This window comes from Labeo rohita, chromosome 12, assembly GCF_022985175.1.
Source record: "Labeo rohita strain BAU-BD-2019 chromosome 12, IGBB_LRoh.1.0, whole genome shotgun sequence".
In the NCBI taxonomy this organism is placed as follows: domain Eukaryota; kingdom Metazoa; phylum Chordata; class Actinopteri; order Cypriniformes; family Cyprinidae; genus Labeo; species Labeo rohita.
Window position 1 is genome coordinate 22,941,105 of NC_066880.1, and position 17,313 is coordinate 22,958,417.

The window sequence follows — 17,313 nt, forward strand, 5'->3', positions numbered from 1 at the left end:
GATTTAGAGGCTTTTGCATCTTTTTGTCATCAAAATAAATTTGGAGAAATTTAACACATCACTTGCTCAGCAATGGATGCTCTGTGGTGAATGGGTGCCATCAGAATGAGTGCCCAAACAGCGAATAAAAACATCATAATAATCAAGTAGTAATCCACATGACTCCAGTCCATCACTTAACACCTTGCAAAATGAAAAGTTGCCTTATTTTATGAAACTAATCCATTAGGCATTTTATCTTTAAATCGTCACCGAAATATGATTCCATGATTCATAACACCACTTGATCCAGAGAAACAGTCCATCCCCTTGTTCACATTAAAATCTCCCAACATGTATTTCTTTAGAACTGTTTTTGCTTGTAAATCATGCTTGACCTGTGCATATTTCTCCTAATTAAGACTTTTTCCACTAAAGGACTTGTGTTTAGTCAAAGAGTTTGAAGTTTAAAAAACGTCTTAATGGATTTACAAACATGCATCTTTTCAATTCATAAGACGTTAACTCATGGACTGGATTTGTGTGGAGTACAGGTGGATTATTGTGGTGTTTCGATCAGCTGTTTCAACTCTCATTCTGATGGCACCCACTCACTGCAGAGGATGTAATGTTGTGCAAATGTGATGTAATGTTAAATTTCTCCAGATCTAAAGAAACAAACTGTCTACCTTTTGGATGGCCTTAGAGTTAATTTTCAATTAATTTTTTTTTATTTTTTTGGGGGGGGGGGGTATTGCTTTAATGTCCACTTTGTCAACAACTTCTTCTCAAATACTGTCCCTGTCTGCCACTGTTCAGTGATACAGTAAGCGTTGCTCCAGCAGAAGGGTATTTTTAGTGATTAAGTAGTGATTTCTCCTCCCTGATTTAAATTAAATATTGTACTGAGATTCAACTCAGGCTTGTTTTTTAAACGCCTAAAAAAACAATCAGTGTTGTGCTATATAACATAAAAAAAAACACAAATAGCAAATGAAATAATATTTTAACATCCAAAAAATGGATGCAATACAAATGTTGCAAAACACAAACAGTACCCAGATTCTTTATGAATGAGGTACATTTCCACATTTCTGGAAACATCACTTTTTTATATGAAATGCTGTTGCAAAACCGAAAAGAATAGGGCAGATCATGTAAGTTGCAATTTATCATAACTAAAACACTAATTTAGTAATTGCAGAGAAGTATAGCCTATAGTGTACTTTGGTCAAGAATAAGGGTATTCCTTATGGCTCAAAGTTCCCTTACACAAAGCATATCTTATCAATTCACCTCCAACAAAACTTGCACTTTTGACCGAACTGTAATGGTACATGGTATCTTTACAAAAGTGATCCTATGGAAATATCTGACCAAAACAGTACAACCAATGCATGGTTATGTGAACAAAAAGGGGTTCCACAGACTGCTAGGATCCCTTAAAAATGCACAAAAGATCTGTATTTATGCATATAAATGTTTCACATTTCTTAATAAGAATTGATATTTCAAAATGCATTTCTAAAGGTGGTTATTCAGCTCTATAGCTCTTTGGTAGATTTACTAGATGAGTGTAAAAGCATCAGTAAACAAATGTAAATCTCTTTGTTGGACAATACAATGGCCGAATGAATCCAGGACGATGCAAAGCATGTAAAAGTTGTTAACTGAGAAACTAGGTCAACATGCATAATGTAGTAATGTATATTAATGTGATTAAAGACTTTGCATTTTTGTACTTGTGCTCACCAAACAGCTAAGAGTCTGATGTACTTGATCTTTCAGCTAAATATTTAGTAAGCTATTGTTTCTAACACCCTTTTAAGAAGATTTCAGTGTTCACATCCCTGTTTCTATGTCGAAGGTCAGGGATTGTGTGACCCTGCACGCCCCAGGTCACCATCCACAACGGCTCAAAGAGCTACAGCAGATCAACTGGTTTAAAATTGGTTAAAGCAAAAATCCTGCAATTACTTTCTCTCTATCACATCTATCTCTCACATATGACCCATTAAACACTATTTTCATCATTAAGCACAACACAATTTCACATCCACAAGTTTCCCATTAACCTCGTTCTGAATTTCATTCATATTCTCTGTTCCATTAATGCTCAGCATGTTAACGAGCTGTCATAAAAGCACAGCTCTCAAGAGCCAAGATCTGCATGATTAAATGTTTTCAGAGCCATGTGCTTTATATGACTTAATAGATATTGTTATCTTCGCAAACTGGCTGTTAAAACATGCCAGACTGATAATGGTAGGAAACAAACAAGCATGCTAAATCCAAAGGGAAGCTCTGCATGCTGCTATATGCAGACAAGAGCATCTCTCTCTCTCTCTCTTTCAGTGTGTGTGTGTGTGTGTGTGTGTAAGTGGGTCACCCAGCTAGATTTGAAATGTCAGTATATGAATGACTGACACAAATTCATTAAATCAGATAAATTAGAATGCAGTTTCGCATAGGAGACTCTACAAACATCAAGTGTTTTGCTGAATGAAAGTGCACGTACAGTGGTTGGATCCGCTCCAGTGCTGATGTCTGATGGATGAGCTGAAGGGATGGGGCATCTTGTCCGGGATCAGACATCCTCTGCTCTGATTATAGTAATCCATCATGAGGAAAGGGTTCACATCCACACTCTCATACATGATCAGGTCGGACTCAATTCCTCAAGACAACAGCTGATCCACGACTATACACTTCACATAGAGCTTTAACAGAGAGATGGATCCATCCCAGACATCCCAGATATTCCCAGAGGAGATCAGGAACTACAGAAGCGAGTAAAACTAAAGCTGAAGCGCTTGTGCATGGTCAGAGATCAGTCCAATCAATGTCAGCATTCACATACAGGATAAACTATGTCCTTGTTTCAAAAGTGCAATTTCGAAAGAGTATATGTATATATTTTAGACCACATATACTGTATTTACTCCAAATCTTGATTGGTTAATACAATAACAAAATACAGAACGAACGAGGCATCAATAAATCCATCAAATGTCCAGTGTTGAACGGTGAGTTTGGTCTAATATTATTTGAGAAGCTCCGATTTAGTGATGTGATTATTTTGTTTCGTTTCTGACTCCGTAATATCATAAAACTCGTGCAGCGATATTAAACAATCCTTTTTAAATCTTTAATGTCCTCCCGGTTGTAAACAACACACAAACGCGCGTTTAATGAGCTTGTGTGTGCGTGTGTTTTTAATCCGCGCGGTTACCGTGTGTTCGTGTGCACGGAGCTGCTGAGAGTGTGAGAGGATCTTGACGAGAGAGAGCAGCTGTCTGTAGGCCCCGCCCATTAATGGTGACGAGATGAGTGACTGCGTTCAGGACACGCCTACATCTAAATATCTGCCTTTAATCTCCGCCCGCCTTAACGTCTCTGTCTCCAGAAGCCCCGCCCATACTGCGTCTCTATCACTTTTAATGATTCAAAATAAATTATTAAAAATGTGTGGGGTTTTTTGTTTGATTGTTTGTTTGGTGGGTTGGTTGTTTTTATTTATTTATTATTATTTTTTATTTTTTTTTATCGCTGACATAAAATGCTCCTAAAATAAAAACTCCCAATAGATATCACTGAGAAAATATTGTCTAGACTTTCTAAACAAAATAATATTTAAAACACATTTATTTCATAGTTCAAATCTATTTACATAATTATTGACATATCACTTAAGATTTATTGATATTAAATTATAATTCAACTTTATTTGGAGTATCACTTGTGCACAATGCAGATTTCTTAATATTAAGCCTAAAATGTGTTTTAGTGGCACTACTGATGAGGATTATATGATCTTTAAATAAGATCAGTCTTTAAATGAAAGATATATAAAGTGCACCTAAAGTATACTTGTAATAGCCTAGTTCAACAATCAAATATACTTAAATATATCTTTAATTGTATTTCAGTATTACTTCCACACAATTAAAGTGCATTAAGCACAAAATTAGTTGTTACAATTTAGCAAACTTTTAGTATACCAGTTTGGTTTACCAAAAGTTGCAGGGTATTTTTATTTAGTACATAAATATGTAAATGTATTTGTAGTACAGTTAGCAATAAATGTATTTCATAAATTAATGTACTTATGAATACATTTTATGAATAAATGTATTTTAAATACATTTCAGTATATTTATATTTCACTGGGGAATTGTACGTGGGAATACGTGTCGGAGAGTGCATTATTTTGGGCAAATTTATATTAAGAAACAAGTTCTTTTTATTAAATTCACTTTTTTTCCCCAAAATATATCAATAAACAAACAACGTTATTTTCATTTTAAAAAGGCATATATTCCTTGTGGTACTACAATACAGTGTTAAATAATTCAACACTTTAATAACAGATTTGACAAAGTCAAGGTTACTGTTGAAATCTGAGACTCAGAATGGACATCAGTTGTTTGCAGATGACGATCATTAAAATACAGACAAAGTTGTTTTTTAGCTATATTGTGAGCAAAACAGCTTTAACCTATTGTCTAGTTCAAAATTACATCAGTGCAAAACTGACAAATTCTAGATGAAGGAATAAACAAGACTAGCATCTCCAAAACTCTCTAAATTGTCAAAATGAGACATTTTTTGCATGACATAATACACATCCTCTAAGTTTTGGTTTCCCAAACCAACTTTGAAGCTCCTCCTTCTCAACTAGTTTGGCCCTTCTCTAGTTCTCTCCTGGCTCATTTATCTCTCTCTCCATTGCCGTCTTACTAATTTGCCTAATGTTATGCGGCTGAACTTTCTCTGAACTCTTGAAAGCAGTCAGCCTCACCTCTCAATGACCCACTCCATGACACCGATTCGCTTCCATGCTTTTCTCATCTGACATCACACAAAGGCGTTCCACCTTGTTCACTGGCCTTGCACAACGACACTCAGCAAGAAGAGCACTTTGCTTTGAATGACACGCTGAATGTTTCCAGAGTAACAGCCTCAAATGAGTCAACAACAACAACAGCAACAACAGCAAAACATTTGACAGAAAGGTTTTTAGGTCTAGAATGATAAACCAATAGATATACAGTTTGAAATGAAGACAAGATTGGGCTACTTATTGGATCATGGCTCCATCACTGCAGGGGTATCTAATAATATAAGAAAAATAACATTTTGTTCTGAGACAAACTCTAGCATCTAATATGCAGAATTCACCAGCTTTGATTTTTATTTACCTAATGCAAAATGATACATAACAATATTTGATCACCAAATTTGGGTCAACGGATAACAAGTGTTGTGTACTCCTGAGTCAAATGTCACTTATTCTAAGCAGAGGCTGAATATAAAACTGTTTTAATGCTGTACCTGCTGATAAGATAGCAAACTCAGCATTCCTCTACAGCACTGTCCCTCCTCCAGTCTTTCAATATATTGGGACCTGGACCACTCTACAATCACAGCAGTTGAATGTTAGATTACACGTAAGCATGTATTTCATTTATACCTTGCCGTATTTGTAAATCTAACTAGTCTCAGTTGTCTGTCATAATGAATTTGACATCACTAGACAGCAACAACAAGAAGTTACTCTTCTGACAACTAGAAAGGACCTGTACCAAAAGTAAATTTGGGTGAGTAAGGGAATTGTATTGTCATAAGACAAAGATAAGTCATAAAAGGGTGACAAAGTGGAAAAAGAAAGTCACAGCAGCAAATAGAGTACTTTTTAGTGTCATTGCTAAAATAACCCTGGATTTTATTTTCGTATTTTCTGTTTTCATTTCAGCTTTGGTACAATCTTTTTAAAATATTTCTAATTATTAGTTTTGACATTTTTATTGTTTATGTAATATGTCTACATATATTTTATCAATGTTAACCTTTTATTTTGTGTAATTTCAATTAATGCTTATTTTATTTCAAGTAATGAAAGTGTTTTGGTTTTTTTTAATTGCTTTTAGTTTCAGTAAGGGCTGCCAAACGATTAATCGCAATTAATCGCATACAAAATAAAAGTTTGAGCCTAATATATGTGTGTGTACTGTGTGTAATTATTATGTATATATAAATGCACACAAATTATTGTATATATAATTATTGTATATAAGAGAAATGTTATTTATGTACAAAATATTTTTATTTATATCTAATATAAACTGTATAAAAAATTATAATAAATACATATGCTTGTGAATATTTCTTAAATATATACATGAATGTGTTTGACAGCCCTAGTTTCAGTTTTAATTACCGATAATAACCCTGACACATACAGAATCATAAAAAGTATGAATAATGTCAATTATTAAGCAATATGAGCACATTATTGCAGACAAAAGGACAGATAATAGTCACTGATATCTATTCAATCTGAATTTAATGTAATGGAGCAACACAAATAAACTAGGTTTACAGTAGAATTAAAACCAGGATCAAATCAATGTTTAAATCTAACCCTGGTTATGTTTGAACAAGGTTTACATTTTGGTGAAACTGATTTTCTCCCACGGCTGAGATGATGAGATAGACTCCAGCGGCCCTACATTATAATACAGTATAAGCGGTTTGGAAAATGGATGAATTATTATCAACTCTGATTTAATATAGGTTTTAAAATTAATGCTTGATGGTACAACCAACCCATTACAGTATATAGAGGGAGGCTGAGAGGGAGTGATTGTGTATTTCATGAGTTGCAGTTAGGATGAACTTCATCAGAAAGAGGAAAAGTGGTGTGAGTTTTTGTGACTCACTGCAAATTTTGTGAGAAAATATCTAAGAATATGCATTTATGCTAAACCAATTTCTTTATTTAAACCTCATTTACACATGGCAGATTACATGAGAGACATGCACAAAGCCACCCCACCCCCATGCCAGGCCAGCCAGATTTAAATGTGTGGTGATAAAGGGGGAATAAAGGGGTAAAGGTGGGTTTATGGGCCAGCCTAATGGCAGTAATTGTGGATAGTACCTTTGAGGGTGTTAAACTATTTTTATAACCCCCACTAAAATATACTATTTCCTGGAAGTTAAGAAAGGTGCCCTAAACCAGGACAATAGTGTTTGGCCTTAAACAGGACACATAGGTTGTCGCCAGCCACATGCAGCTTTTTCAGATGCATTAGGTTGGTCTTTTCAAGGTTGCTGTTACAACCCAAATTAATTCTCACAAGGTCTCTCCCTGGACAAGAGTAAACGAGAGAAATAAAAGCTTGTATTAATGTCGAACTGTGAGATTCCTGGCAGAGCATGAAATGATTTAATGCCGAGCCCCAAACTATTCATAAATCCGTATAAATCTGGAATCTTAAAATTAGGAACTTCTCTGATTAAAGATGTTTCTATTTTTACAAAATGATCTAATATCTTGTAAAAGATCAGCACTGTAGAACTATCATAATTCTCCATTATAAATTTCGCGTAAACTACGGCAAATCCTGATTCTTGACTTTATGCTAATGTAAATGCGTCATATAGGTTTCCTCAGCAAAATGGTCTACGAGTTAAGAATTGTTGTTTAAATGCAGTAACTAAAAATTTCTGAGGCATTTTGTACTGTTTGAACAACAAACTGGACTATTGCAACATCATTTGGGCCTGACTTCCTTCAACACCCATGGTTCTAAGCGCCACACAGTTTGTGTTGTTCTAATACCAATAAATCCCTCCTCAAACCAAACACAGCTTTTCATCTTTTAGTGCATTGCCAAAAGGAGGAAAGACTGAGGAAACTCTAGCTGTGAACTATGTCCGTAGGGACGAGCTCTGAGCTAGTCTGCTTTTGGATCATTGAGCTTGTGCATTAGTTTTTAAGACGTGGTTTAACTAGGCAGGATGACATCAGGAATCTTGGATTGGTGATGTGGGAACACTTTTAACACATGAAGAACTGTGAGAAGAAAGTGTAATAACTAACTTTTATTGTAACTAACAGTGCTGGGGAAAGTTATTTTTAAAAGTAATGCATTACAATTTTGCGTTACTCCCTGAAAAAGTAACTAATTATGTTACTTAGTTACTTTTTAAGGAAAGTAATGTGTTACGTTACTTTTGCGTTAGTTTTTAAATCTGGGCAGGGCTTGCTTCTTTGTTTTGAATATAAAACAATTCTAAATGTAAAAGCCCTTTTACACCAAAAGTGAAATGAATTCACCTCAGGCTGAAATAAAAGTACATTTATGCAGGAGATCACTCTTCAGCTATAAAAAAACTAAGCACAAATGTTTATCTAAAGTAATTTTTGCTTATTAGTATGGCTGAATTGCATCAGCGAAGGTCAGCAGCAAAGACACTGGTTAATAAAATGGGATTAAATACATAAAAAAAGGATATTCGTTTTATTTAACACTTAATTACTGCAGAATTGCGTCATATTCTGAGTTTGCATTTCACTGTTCATTTTGAGGAATACTCAATCTGTTTTTGTGAGTCAGATGAATTATTGCATGTTCACATTTAGTCTAGAATACAGTAACATTATGTTTACTTCCAATTTCCTGACAGGAGACTTGTCAATCAATAAATGGGGAAAAAAAGTAACTGGCGTTACTTACTTGAAAAAGTCACTCAGATATTTTCTTATATATGACATCACACAAAGGCGTTCCACCTTGTTCACTGGCCTTGCACAACGACACTCAGCAAGAAGAGCACTTTGCTTTGAATGACACGCTGAATGTTTCCAGAGTAACAGCCTCAAATGAGTCAACAACAACATTTGTGTGATGAATTCAAAAGTAATGCGTTACTTTACTAGTAACTTAAAAAAAGTAATATTATTACGTAACTCATATTACTTGTAATGCATTACCCCCAACACTGGTAACTAATAACTACTATTTGAACTATAGCATCAGAGGTCCTAAATTAACCATAACTTATAAACCAACTAGCTGAAATTATGTATATATATATTTAATTTCAAGTCATTTTTACAAGAAAATTGTGTGTGTTTGTTTGTTTATTTTAATTGAATAGTTTGTTAATTAACTATAATAACCCTGGTCAAAGGTTAGGTTAAGAAGTAGAAACTGGCACGTACAAATATTTCACTCTCACGCTGAAAACTGAGAATGTTAGTAGAATTGGAGTGGGTCGTCAGAACATCACAAAGTCCATCAAAGCTGTAACAGGCACTTTAACAAGGTGGTGTGTTTCATAAATCTAGACAAACAACAGACCTCCACACGGCCTCGCATTGTACTTTTATTCTCTCTGACCCATCATTCCTCAAACACAGAGAGGCATGGCCCCTTTAATGTGTCCTATAGAGCACGCTCAGGCATTTATGGCACACGCTGCAGCTCTGGCAAGAGGTCTTTATGGCAAACGGCTGATGTACGGCAGCCATTACATGCTGTAATGACCAATATACACCTTTAGCCAAACAGACTTGAAAAAGCATATGTCACAAACATAGATCCCATTTACACCTGGTGTTATAGGGATAGTCCATCTTAAAATGAAAATTCTGTCATTATTTACTTGCCCTCATGCCGTTCCAAAATGACATTTCTTTCTACTGCACACGCACATGTTGGGTTTTCATGTTTCACGGGGACATTCCATAGACGTAATGGTTTTTATACTGTGCAAACTGTATTTTCTACCCCCTTACCCTAACCCTACCCCTAAACCTACTCCTCACACAAAACCTTCTGCTATTTTAGATTTTCAAAAAAGATGATTCTATATAATTTATAAGCTGTTTTATTCATGGGGACCAAAATGTCCCCACAAGGACATTTTGTCCTCATAACATAGAGTGTACCTGAACCATGCACACACACCAAGATATTTTGAACAATGTTGGTAACCAAACAGTATCGGTTCCCTTTTTTACCCTCCATATTATGGAAGTCATCAGGAACTGAAACTGGTTGGTTACCAACATACTTTAAAATATCTTCTTCCATAGAACAAAGATATACAGGCTTGGAAAGACATGAAGGTAAGTAAACGAAGATTAAATTTTACCCTTAAAATAAGCTGTATGTAATTTTTTGAAAACTATATATATATATATATATATATATATATAAATCACCTGATATATATCACTAAAGGTGATCTGTGAACAGAATTAGCAAAACCTACAAGTGATAAGATTACAACATTATGTTTATAATTAAGACAATTAATTCAATAGGATGCCGCAATACGATTACGTGGCAATTCATAACTATTTTACACTTTGGCAAATTCGTGGCTACACTTTTGTATGATCTGCTTATGCCCCAGGGATGGTTATCTGTGGATCCTCTTGATCATTTTTTTCTTTTAAAAGTTGTACGTTTTCTCATTCCCATTGCAAAAACTGTGCGAATAGTTAAATTTTCTTATAAGATCAGGTTGAATGTCATCATTATGGACTGTTATAATATGTATGAGGGTGCATGAGAACAGAAATTTAGCTTTAGTTACAAAACAAATGGTTAGTTCAGTATAAATGAGGAGATGTGCGGTGGAAAAAATAATGTACCGCAGTCACAGACATTCCTATCCAGAACGGGATTAGATTTCTTAGAGGACGCCCAACTTAGCTGAAAAACAAGTCTTTTTTTTTTTTTTTTTCTTTTACCAAGATTGTGAGAGAGACACAGACTTGTTCAATTCAGACGGGATTAAGATCACAAAGTACGTCTGTGAAACATGAATCTGACTTCTTGGAAAACCAGTTTTGTCCAAATAGGGCTATAGTCGGTGAGGGAGAGAAAAAGAGTATGATTCTGGTTTTATTTCAGTACTGTTTCACACTGATCTGATTAATGTAGTGGATCCACAGGACGCTGTGGTTGCTGATGCACTAGCACGCTCACTCTGTCCATTCATCCATCTATCCATCGCGAAGTGGCTGTAAAAGCCCATCCTCGTGATGTTGAGCTGGGGTAAGCCAACGCGCTGTCAAGAGCAGTGAAAAAGAAACACTCTCGGCTTGAGTGCTGCTGGAGAGGATTAGACCATTGTGAGAATTGGATGGGGGGAGGGGGTCGCTTTAAATGGATTTCCTCTGTGCGCTTGTAACCTCTGCGTTATGACATCCCCCAACATGACATGCACTTGAGACTTGCCCGGGTCATAGAAACACATCTAATACACAGCACACAAACAGTAGGTGTGACACAAGCCACTTTTACAAGAGGGGGACCGGAGCTGGTGTCCAATCAGCATCCGTTCCACGAATTTCCACAGGAGAAAAAACAGTTCTGGGTCAGAAAGGCTCTCGGCTTTGCACGGACCCACTAAAACCTGCTAGTCATGAACCAGGAACCACTAGAGTTTTTAAAACAGGAACAACTCAGTCTAGAAAGACTGATGCGAAACTAGACTGATCCAATTATAATCAATGAAGCTGGGTCATTCTATAATTAGGGGTACATTTAGAATTTGACAATGTGAAGAAAAAGTTCTCCTGTTTCCCAAAAACCCAAACATGACCTTACATAGCTGCTTTCTAAGTGTATATAAATAAAGGTGATATGTGCATAAAATACAATCTATGTTTGCCACTGTCCACCATGTTACCTTTACTGGGTAACACAGTTGACAGGTAACTTAGTTGACATTTTTTGTGTTTTGGGCCTATACTCAACATGGAAGCCTAGAACTACTGAGCATATGGTATGTTTAGAAACATACACTTTTGTTACACTGTTGACATTCAGTTAATCCACTCTTGACACAGCTTTGCTAGTTTAACTAAAATTAGGCTAAAGAGAGAGGACATATCTTCTAGTGTTTCATCCATGTGCTTTTAGAGGTCAAATAGTGCAGTTGAGGGGAACACAAATGAAACAAGTTATATCACAATAAACAATGATTATTTTTTAAGCGCACACACAAATGTCTTGATAACCTAATCTAACTAAAGGCAAAGCTATGAAATTAATTTATATTTGGTGTAATTTTTAGTACAATGAGCAACCTTACAAAACCGGACAGCTGAATACCAGGGTTGTATGTGATATGAACATCATTTTTGAACAAAAGATATGGCTTTTTCAACATACAGTAGTGTGACTGTGAAAAATATAATTGTAGAAAATTAAGCATCAGGGCTTTATACTGATGAAAATGTATTTTTAAATATACTTCACAGACATGAGATGTAATAATAGAATGACCCAGATGCTGTTCTTATTTGTGTCATATTGTGCAATGATTCAGGACACATAAAATAAAATCATTATTTTATTGTGTGTGAATTGTTATTCATCAAAATTATAACCATTTACCAGAGGCAGCTTGTAATTAACCCTGTAAGGCCTACTGTATTATATATGATACATGAATTTCTTAGGCTTCTAAATTACCAACTCGATCAAAAACCTACACTATCTACTACATGCTTCTGCCGTCTAATTAATCGTTCATACTTTCCAAAGACCATCCATCAATTCATTTTCCATACCGCTTATCCTTGCTGGGTCGTGGGACTTTTCAAGGCCTTGTATTATATTCTAAATATAATTCTAAAAAAGGTGAACATTTCACTTTTTGCTTATAATGTTTTTATAAAGCAGACACAGGTTATTCATACTTCAAAATGAGCACTTACTAGACTTGAGCAACTAAGGTGTACTCAATTTTTAGGTTAAAATAATTTTTTAGAAAAAAAAAACGTTAAAATGTATCAAATATGGAATCAGGTTCTTGTGGAATGTATATTTGTAAATCTTTCTCAAGCGTAAACAAAGACTGTGATGTGCTGCTACATTTGTCATGTTACATCATTGTATGTAGACACTGGTTTGTTAATTATTTGCCATTCTCACTCCAGAGAACACTTGATTGGACAAAATGAAGAGAAATACCACATTTTAAAAACGTATATCCACTAAAAGACTCAAATTTTAGGAGTACACCAGCATGAAAATGTTAGCCTCACTGCTAACAGTCATGAACTAAAACCACTCAATTTTAATTTAATGAGGACACTTTTCTCCATTTTTAAAACTACAATAAATTAGCATTAAAACCTAAAAAGTGGAAATTATGGGACACCATCACTAGACTGAAAGTGACCTACACACTTGGCAGTGTTAAAGCACTTAAATGCATATGACATTATGCTGATATTCACGCAACATTGATGTCTCTATCTTGTGTGTGTGTATGTGTGTGTGTGTTCTGGATAAGCGTGAGATGTAGAAATGAGCCTGTCCTGTCAGAATCAGTTCAGATGCTAATAGCACATCAGAAATCCAGCAAACAAAGCCCCATCACTGCCCCATGACAAATACCCCAGAGCCCAGGGGGTGTTTGTGGGGGACGGGCTGGGGGTAATGAAATGGATAACTTCCAAACCTCTTCATTAAAGAGAAAAGAAGAAGATCAGCATATCAAAGAAGAGAAAGAAGAGGAGGAGGAGTGTGTGAATGTGTGTGTTTGGGTTAGATAGTGAGAGTGTGTGTAGATCTGTGCTCTTCTGGCTGCAGAGCAAACTCATCCTGGACCATCGGAGTACTGTATATAGACCCACTACATCTTCTGTTTTAGTGTCTGGTAAATTCATTTAGTAGACTAATTTTACATGACTCGCATTCATGACGCACACTTAACTGCAGGACACTTGAGATAACGGCCCCCCTGAAGCCCATCGGGCATCATGTTGGGGGTCACCATGGCCCTTGATTAGCATTTAAATGTCTTTGATAAGAGCTGAGAGGACACAGGCCGCTATATCAGCAGATTTGAGCCGCTCTAAACACACTCTAGTATTCATTAGCTCATCCCACTGACGGTGAAGCTGATCATTAGAGCAAATAAACCCATCACACACAGAGTGAACCCTGGCCGATCACAGCCACTGATAGAACAGAGAGAATGAGAGATACAGATAAAGACGAGAGAGTGAGCATATTTAAATTAAACAGGGAAGGACATTTCAATGAAACCAGGTTGTTGTGTGAAGATAGTGGGGGAAGGTTACTGTTTAAAAATGTTATGTTTGGACAGGATATTTAGTTTCATATTTATTTAGTTTTGTATAAAAAACACAACAGCCTCCTAGAGAATCAAACTAAATTGTGACCCTGTACCACAAAACCAGTCATAAGGGTCAGTTTTTTGAAACTGAGATTTATACATTATTTGAAAGTTGAATAATTAAGCTTTCCATTGATGTATGGTTTGTGAGGATGGGACAAGATTTGGTCGAGATACAGCTATTTGAAAGTATGGAATCTGAGGGTGCAAAAAAATCAAAATATTGAGAAAATTGCCTTTAAAGTTGTGAATGAAGTTCTCAGCTATGCATATTACTAATCAAAAATTAAGTTTTGATATATTTACAGTAGGGAATTTACAAAATATCTTCATGGAACATGATTTTTACTTAATATCCTAAGAATTTTTGTCATACAAGAAAAATCAATCATTTTGACTCATAAAATGTATTGTTGGCTATTGCTACAAATATACCCATGCTACTTACAACAGGTTTTGTGGTCCAGGGTTACAATTTATAATAATTTATAATGAGATATCACGTTACAGACAACAAACATGTGAATCTTTTTAGACTGGATATATTTTGCTGCATGGATATGGATATATTTTGATATATTCATAATTGATTAATCTTGATCCTTAACTAAATGGACCTTGACCCTCCTTATTTCTTGTTTGCTTGGTCTTCATCATTATAACTGCATTATAATTGCAAGTGTTAATAAATATTTAAATGCAATGTAGGGGAGAATGGGGCTAGTTGTCTCACAAAGGGAATTTATCGTGAAGTCTATATGTCAGTATCTATAAGATTTGAAGTTATAGGCGGAGGGTGAACCAACTCCAGGATAAGGCTAAGAGTAATCTACTGTTAGTGTAAATTATTGACATCATAAACCCGTCTCTTTAGGCAAGTACCAGATATGGGTGTCATGTAGGCTAGTCAAATATTTTAACAGGACTTAATTTGTATTTAACATGCTAACAATTTAATAACAATAATAAAAAAATTGCTAAATTATAATGTTTCCACTGTTATTCAAACAGCAAATAAATTATATACAGAAAGCCAGCGAAGAACATCATCACTAACTTCAATCAAACTATCACGAGTTTAAGCACTCTCAAAAAACAAGGGTATAATCATTACCACGAGAAGTAGGGGTGCTGATTTGAAGCTAAAGAAAAAATGGGGGTGATGGGGGTGCGGTGTTAAAAATAAATAAATATAAATTTTGTAACAACAAAGAAATAAAACTAATTTTATTAATTTGAATATTCATTCAAATTCATTGAAAAAAAACACAATGACAATAAGCAACAATTGTCGCGTGACGTCACCACGTCCGCATCCGTCATTGAAGATTAAAAATCCTTATTTATTTGGGTTAGAATGCAAGTATAGGCTAGGCTTCGTCTTCTTTATTTTATTAATAAGAGTTAGATGTTTAATGAATGTGAATTTTCCATTGTACTACTTTATGACTGATCTGTAATAATAATGAACCACAAACTACGATCGGTTTTGAAGGGGAAATCCATTTTATTTGCGTTACAAATTTTATTAACAAAACTGTCATTTTGTTATTAAAACTTCAGTTTCATATATGTGAATATCTTAATGGTACTATTTCATTATGGGCCTATACAGTGGCAAATAAAATTGGTAAATAAAAAATACCATGGCACTGAAATATAGAAATAAATACAGAATTTGGAAAAAAAAAGGCAGTTTTTTTTTTCTTCAGTAATTAAACACAGTCGTCAGAATTGGTATTATGGCTTTATCAGACTGCACTTAACATTTTATGAAAATCAGGCTCAAATGGAGTTAATTGGTTTTTGACCAGCGAATGACGATTTGTGTTTTGTCATAAGAACAGCTGTATCTGAGGCAGCAAGTGCATCGCATTATGTGCTTTCATCAACGTACAGGTTATAACTTTTATTGTAGTTATATGGGCGTTTAGTTATTCTTGTCTTTTAATGCACAAAGACCTCATGATATAGAGATGAAGCTCTATATTCACAGGATATTTAAAATGTAGCCTAGTTATGTATTGCGAACAAGTGGAGAAATCAGAAATGCGTTTTTTGTGGCAAAACTTATTTCAGCTGAAAAGTGCAGTAAATTGTTGGGAGTTTTGCAGAGTTTTGGTTTTTAATAAGCCTTTGTTGAAATCTTTGTATAATAATGTTAAATTGCTTGTTGTCCTAATGATTTAAGACAACTGTTCTAGTTTCTCATGTCTTGAATTGCTCTGTTCTCTCTTTCTTCTCTTATTTTTAACTTACATCAAAAATGTAACTGCTTGTTGTCCTAATGATTTGTGATACAACTGTGCTAGCTTCACATGTCTTGAATCACTCCACACTCTTTTTCTTTTGGGCTTAACTCAAATAAATATTTAATGACCATTTATTTATTTGGTATATAATCATGTAAGCAGGATAATATAAACCAGTTACACTGCATTAATGCATCAGTAAACTGTAGTGCTCTCAGCTGTCTGTAACAAATTTAAACATTTTGAAACCCAATCTGCAGAATTTCTGTACAACCAGCACAGAAGGGCAGATCCCTTTAACCAGCACACACACATACACACACACCCTTTCAATGTACATTCCCCTGGGCGTGACTACACTCTGATGATATTTCAGACTTTTAGGAGTTACATTAGTGCAGCACGACATGCAGGAGTTGCAGCATAAGCACATATTCAGTCAGGGCTCACAAAGGTTTAGACAAAAAACCTTTCACAATGCACACACACACTGCTGACCTCTCACCATTAGATGTGTGACACAAAAGCAGATCATTTATCTACTCATCCTCATGAAACCTCCGCTCTGAGTTCCCACACACACACTCGCTCTGACAACATGATGAACACACTCCTTTTATAGTTTTCACCATGTTGTGTGATGTCTAGAACGTGAGTGTGTGAATGAATATCTAATGGAAGAAAGATTATGAAACATAAGCTCCTGTCAAACTACCATGAACCAACATTTCTCTCGTTCTAGTGAACAAAGCCACTCTAGGATCAGCACAGGCTTTAGTTTTAAAGAAACAATCTGCGATAACTTCAGCCCTTACCACAGAAAATAATTTCAACTCCCTCAAATCCCTCAGTTTATAGAAACATGCAAGAATTGTTCTAACAGCAATGCACTCTGAATGCCTATAGACTTAAAAAATCTATGAGGCATGTTGATTGGAGGGTTTAAAAGCAAAAATGTAATGTTTGTTTTTAGTAAAAAGCACTTTTCCATTCAGAACTGTGGTATTCTATAAATCTTTCTTTGAGATGGATCCAGTTTCTTGTTGGAGAAATGTCTGGTTATGTTTGTAGTTTCATGGCTTTACGTGGTCATGACAGGAGATTAAATTTTGGCTAAAACTTT

At 35.2% G+C, this 17,313-nt stretch overlaps 1 protein-coding gene across 3 annotated transcripts in view; it reads right to left on the minus strand.

Annotated features, from left to right (window-relative positions):
* Window positions 1–17,313, minus strand: part of raraa (retinoic acid receptor, alpha a) — a 166,033-nt gene that overhangs the window by 36,946 nt on the left and 111,774 nt on the right. The window contains exon 1 of one of the 3 annotated variants that reach the window (XM_051124970.1): window positions 2,498–3,253. The exons of the other annotated variants lie outside the window; for them this stretch is intronic. Within the exon in view, the coding sequence (XP_050980927.1) occupies window positions 2,498–2,636 (139 nt within the window). The 5' untranslated portion in view covers window positions 2,637–3,253. Of the gene's footprint in view, window positions 1–2,497; window positions 3,254–17,313 lie in introns of those variants that run through there. 3 annotated transcript variants of the gene reach the window in all.